This window comes from Schistocerca gregaria, chromosome 1 (genome assembly GCF_023897955.1).
Source record: "Schistocerca gregaria isolate iqSchGreg1 chromosome 1, iqSchGreg1.2, whole genome shotgun sequence".
Classification (NCBI taxonomy): Eukaryota; Metazoa; Arthropoda; class Insecta; order Orthoptera; family Acrididae; genus Schistocerca; species Schistocerca gregaria.
The window spans coordinates 2,644,811-2,651,211 of NC_064920.1; the positions used below are offsets into that span (position 1 = coordinate 2,644,811).

The 6,401-nt window shown below is 37.2% G+C and overlaps 1 protein-coding gene across 6 annotated transcripts in view; it reads left to right on the forward strand.

The window, feature by feature from the left end:
• LOC126319460 (calcium-binding protein E63-1) overlaps nucleotides 1-5,697 on the forward strand; it is a 575,661-nt gene extending 569,964 nt beyond the window's left edge. For all 6 annotated transcript variants that reach the window (XM_049993518.1, XM_049993519.1, XM_049993603.1 and 3 more), the window contains 3 exons: nucleotides 987-1,138; nucleotides 1,926-2,037; nucleotides 5,285-5,697. In XM_049993518.1, coding sequence (XP_049849475.1) covers nucleotides 987-1,138; nucleotides 1,926-2,037; nucleotides 5,285-5,307 — 287 coding nt within the window. In that variant the 3' untranslated portion in view covers nucleotides 5,308-5,697. The remainder of the gene's footprint in view (nucleotides 1-986; nucleotides 1,139-1,925; nucleotides 2,038-5,284) is intronic.
• The last annotated feature ends 704 nt before the right edge of the window (nucleotides 5,698-6,401 follow it).

The window sequence follows — 6,401 nt, forward strand, 5'->3', positions numbered from 1 at the left end:
ACATCTTCTCTGATCAATTGTTAAGAGCCTGCCAAGAATTACTTCATAAAATTGTCAAAAATTGTACTATTGCTCCCCTTCTGTATCATTTTCTTTAGAAGAAAGTACAAATGTCTCATAAACTAAACATAAATCAAACAATCAAACTTGTGGACATTCTATAGTATTAATATTTTTAGTTAATCTGTTTCAGATCTCAAGTAAATTACAACATGCTTTAACTCTCCAGAACAAAGATAGTAAAAAGATAAAATTAATAAATGCAGAGTGCATTTTTCATTACTGCAGACCATGTCTCAATATGGCTGCACCAGGAAGTATCCCTGAATATTCTGATGAGCTGTTCCTACATATATCCTCATTTCATTACCGTTGTATTTCTATCTGTTGACTGGATAAATATTAACAATAAATAATTTATTTATTTATGATATTGTAACAGCACTCTACAAAATGGCCAAAACCACAAATAATTCCTGACAGATGATGCTGCCTGCATAGAGGAGGTTCCATGCAATAAATATTTCATTTGCTTCAATGAATATAGCTGATATTGCTTCTTCTTCTTCTAGACAGAGGAAGAAGAGAAAAAAAATCAGTTTTATTTGTACTGTGTGCCACTAACATTTTTGTGTTATCTACCTTTATTTTTACTTTATTATAAAAAGGATCGATTGTTAATCACCATATTGAGGAGAGGTTTAATTGCAGACCAGCACAACAAAAAGACTGCTACACAGATAATATTTATGCCAAAAGACATTTTCTGTAGTAGAAAATACACACACATTCACACAAGCACCTATGTCTGTATGGAGAAGAGCAATTGATTCTTTTCATAATGTTGTTTTTATTCCATCCTGGATTTTCCTTTGTTTTTTACTTTCATTTCCAGCATCTCATAATCATTGGCCAGTCTATAATTACAGTATGACCCACACACAGTACTTATCAGTCTCATTCAGAATATATTCTCTGTGGTTCAGAAAATGGGCTCATCAATGAGGCTGAGTTCCTCCAGTGGGTGGCACGTATCCAGGCCTTGACACAGGACACTGAGGGAGATGACGATGTCACCAAGGACTTGATTGCTGCCTTCAGGGTGTTTGACAGAGACTGCAATGGCTACATCACTAAGGTAAGGATACAGAGAGGCTGACTTGTTTGGATGTTTCTTTATTTTATGTTCTAGACCTATTAATGTTTGCTGATGCTTAAACAGTCCAGGATAACAAAGTCCCTTCATTCTAGATCTAGGACTTTACACTATTATTAAATTAAATTAAGTATAAATAACAGAAGGAGTAAAGGAAATTGTGTATGTGTGTTTGGTAAAGCAAATTTCTGGATGGTACATAAAACAAGGAAAAGGCAACCACTCAGCTATAGCACCCTGCATGGCTACATTGTGCCAACACTACAGTTTAACTCTTCCAGTTTAGTTTCTGCGCCTGTCATGAACTTAACGATACTGTGTTGTTTCATTTACTTTTCCATTATTTATATTCCCCAAAGGACTTTCCAGTGCCATATTAAATTAAGCATAAACCTGAGAGCTTGAAGGTGGAAGATTTTCAAATCTCATCCAGTGCAGTCCCCAACAACCAGTGTTTCCTTCTCATCCTGTCTCATAAGTCTCCCCTGATGTGAAGTTCTGGGTGACTTTTCCAAAAACAATGCTCTCCACTTCCTTTCCCTTCACCCCTCTTCCATCCCCTTCAACCATTCTGATGGAAGAAGGAGCCACTGGCACCAAAAGCTTGCATAAGTAAAATCTTTTTTTATATATACATGTTCTCCTGCCACCATTTTGATAGTAGATATTGTCAAAAATGATTATTTTCATTGTTATATAAGCATAACTAAGTACTCAGTAACTAACAGATGTGAATCTATGAATTAACTATACCTCTTATCTCTTCCAGGATGAGCTCAAGTCAGCCATGGATATGATAGGAGAGACAGTAACAGAAGGAGACCTGAATGAAATGTTGGCTATGGCTGATGTAGATCGAGATGGGAGGATCAACTATGAAGGTAATGTACCATTTTGTGTCCTGAAGTACTGCCTCGAATTTGTTTGAAGCTGACAGACGTTTATTGTACATTAGTAAACTTTTCTGAAACAATATTGAACATCATAATGGAAAATCTTGAGTGAAACACAAACAATAGAATGAATTTTCAGTAATATGATCACATGCCTCGTATAACTGATACGCTGGGCCACCTCTGGGATTCAAAACATCTTGAGTCCTCTTCAATGCAACCACCATTACATTTACCCCTCTTCTAATTGCGACTACAATGGCTTTATTAGTATCACATTTAATGACTTCAGAGGCCTACAAATGTTCTATGACCATATTTATCATTACAACATGGGGCATTTTCAGTTGTGTGTGGGAACACAGCCATTTTTAAATATGTAATCTCCTAATTCATCACTGAATTAGTATGCATTAAAAATCACTATTTGACAGCTCAAACAATCATAGAACCTCCACCATGCTTCACAGTTTGAAAAATACTATCTGGATAGTATGGAGCTCTGGATGTTCACTATATACAAGCTAGCCCCGCTAATACAAAATCACACTCATTGGACAATGTTTAGTGCCCTACAGATTGCTAGTCACAGAATTGTCATGTTCCTTGAACTACTAAAACCTCTTCATTGTGTTCACCAGATTTATGGGGAGTTTGGCAGCAGTAGGTCTTCCTTGAAAGTATTTTTTGTGAAGTTACTGTCACACTGTTTTTATTGACTTTTCATTCTCTAGACATATATTAAGATCAGTAGTTGGTTTAGTGGTAATGGTCTTCTTACTGGATGTAACAATCTTCCTTAATTCTCTCCTGCCTCTCTGAGGAAGTCTAGAAAAGTTTTCCCATTACTAGTATCATGGCAGCACTAGATATGTCAGCTCTAGAAATGCCTAGTAGATTTCCAACCAAAGTCATGAGTACACTAGCTGAGCAAAAGCAACAATTTTCTCTTGTTGACAGTCTGTAAGGCCAGACACCGGGACAAACTGACAACACCACACTGATTGCAGGCACACTGGTAATCCAAACACCTCCAGAGATATTATGGTACTAAAAAAGCAACAATAAGATCAGTGCATTACAGATAATCAGAATATAAGTTTAGGAATCAAAGTCATGAAACCAAGGTATTCATATAAGACCAGAGATGTTTAAAAAATAAAAAAAGTAATCAAAACAATTAAGATTTGTTTTTATGGGTTCCACTCAAGCAGTTTGCTAAAATATAACCATAGCCATAAATATAATTAGATTTAAGTATCCTGTATTATAATGTTTTTTTTAAAAAAAATTGATAATACAAGAAAATTAGTGAATCAAAATAAAACATAACTAAACATAATGTAAAGGAGGACAATTACATTGGTTTAGCACATCAATAAGTTTATAAATGACCAAGTGATTTTTTTTCATTACATTAAATTTAAAAGATAGGATAAAATAAAATTTGATCTTTTTCATCACATGTGAATAAGCACACAGTACAAAGAATTTTTTTGTCTATGTAAATCTTATTTTGTGATAAAAATTGTGTATTCCTAATATTACTATTGTTTAACAGCTAAAAGCATTCTTCAGGATGTATGTCAGTGCCACTCTATGGCATTAGGTAACAAGACATAGAACATTCTTTGTTATAACATATGAAATCTGTTGAGTTACACATTTATTAAATTCACCAAGAGGCAGAAGTGCTGCGTAGTCGATAGGTACACAAACGAAAGGTACAGAGCTTTGGTAGCTTTCAGAATTAGCTTCCTTTTTCAAACTTGTAGGCAAAACGTCTACACACATGCATGCTTGTGCGTGCGCTCACACACACACACACACACACACACACACACACACACACACACACACACACACACACACACTATTGGGTGGGGGTGGGGGAAAACCAGTTACCTTAGGTTTAGCCAGGGAGATTACAGGTGCGAAGGATGTGCTGTAAAGGTTAGCTCCCATCTGCACAGTTGAGAGTAGCTGGTGTTGGTGGGGAGGATCCTTGTTTTTGGCAACAATTTGGTGGTGAACATTCATTCTAGTTGACTGTTGGTTGGTTGTCATACTAATCTAAAATGCTGTGGAGTGGTTGCAAGAGAGCTGGTATACAACATGGCTGTTTCACAGATCACCTGGCCTCTGATGGTGTAGGATAAGCCTATGGAAGGACAGGAGTAGGTGGCACTGGGTGGATGTATTGGGCAGGTCTTGCATCTGGGTCTTCCCCGAGGTTACGATCAAAGTCGCCGGGGACTGGTGTGGGAGTGGCATAGGGATGGACTAGAATATGGTGGAGGATGAGTGGGTGGGTGGCAGAACACCACTTTGGGAGGGAAAGGAAGTATCTCGGATAGGATGTCCCTCATTTCAGGGATGATAAATGATCAAACCCTGATGAAGGATGTGGTGCAGTCATTCCAGTCCTAGATGGTATTGGATGACAAGGAGGGCATGTTTTTGTGGTTGGTTCTAGCAGTGGCTGCAAAGTGGCACAACAAGCAGTGGAGCACAACATGTGAGATTTCAATGGCTGCTTCACAGCCTGTGCCATCTGCATTCTCCCTCCCACCACGAGCTCTTCTGTGCTGCGCAGATGGAAGCTATCCTTACAGCACATCCTTCACTCCTGTAACCTCCCTGTCCTGAACATAAGTTAACTTGGTGCTCCCCCCACCCAATAGTGTGTTTGTGTGTGGTAGGGGGGGGGACCAGCACTTGCCCCAGTATCCCACCCAAATCGTGTCAGCTAGTTGTCAGCCATCTGCCACCTGCCCCATCAATCTTCACCTCTTAACTAGCCCACAGATGGCTCTCCACTCTCCCATGAGACACGAGATGCTTTTCCCCAAACCCCTTCCACGCCTCCCATCTCTCTCTTCATTCCTCACTCCATCCCACTCAGCACCCCTGCCTCACCCGAGTGTGCGTGCGTGTGTGTGTGTTTGTGTGCATGTTTTTCCTACAAGCTTGAAAAAGGAAGTTCATTCCAAAAGCTAGCAAAGCTCCATACCTTTTGTTTGCATATCTATCATCGACAATACAGAGCTTCTGTCTTTTGGTGAATCGTTTCCTTTATTCCTTCGCAATTTTTAATTCTCAACCAGGATGTTTGATACATTCATGAAATTCAAAATACAAAAGAATTTATCATCTTGTTTCAAAAACATGTTACAGTTATTAGTACATAACAAAAATATTGTGTCAAATTAACACTGATTCATTTTCATTGCAGAGTTTGCACGGCTCCTCTTGTAAAGAAAGACAAAACCTGTGTGAGTAGCATCATATTCTAACATCACTGTGAAATACAGCTGTTACCTTTGCAAAGCTAAATTTTTGTTATTGAAATGAATGTAAAAGTGATGACAGCCAGTTGTAATGGTAGTGCTGACATTGTTTACATAAATGCACACTTATTTTTGTTAAGGATATTGTATATATTTTGTAATGTGCCTATTATGTTGTTGCAATTGTTTATAATACTGTACAAGTAACTCCAGTTATCTGGTAATAATGATGTAAAATAATATTCAAAAGCTGTTATTTTTTTCAAGTTAAATGAATGATGTAGTTGCTGATAGTTACATACTGTCAAAATATTTTGTACAGATTCTGAGATAAATAAATTCAACATGCTAAATTCAATATATTTCCAATTATTATTTCCTTTCATTTGTGCACAGTGAAGATTAAATAAATTTTAAACATAGCTGCAGCATCATCAATATTATTTCCTCTTGGGAAATTGCAGGTAATTGGAGAACATAGTTCTTTTCCATTTCATTCCATTTTTCAGCTTCTTGTAGGACAGCATATTCCAGTTCTGTTTATAATGTATTATCAGTGCTTTTGAAATTGACATTCTATCTGTCCTACCACTTTTCTTTAACTTGCATTTTTCATATACATCAGTACCATTTTCTTGTTAATTCTTACAACATATTCAACTTATCTCTTCAACTTTTTTTTTTTTTTTTTTTTGATTAGCTAATTCATCAAAATTTTTGAAAAGTGAAAACTGTGTGCTAGACTGTAACTCAGACCTGGACATCTGCCCTTTGCAGTCAGTGTTCAGCCAGTAGCATTATCTAAGCATGCCTTGTGGACCCTGGACTTCAACTTACCACTTATTACTTTCTATCCATCCAAGTACCACAGAGGCTGTCCCACAACTGACACCTGTGTGAGTAACAATATAGCAGAGAGTTGGATTTATCTACAACATGAGAGATTTTACTGATGTACCTTTTCTTTAACAATTTAGCAGTGCAGAATATGTTGCTACTTGTCATGCATCTAACTTGTGTTCACTCCTTGAATCTAAAGAATCAGATAATTTATAAGTGCTT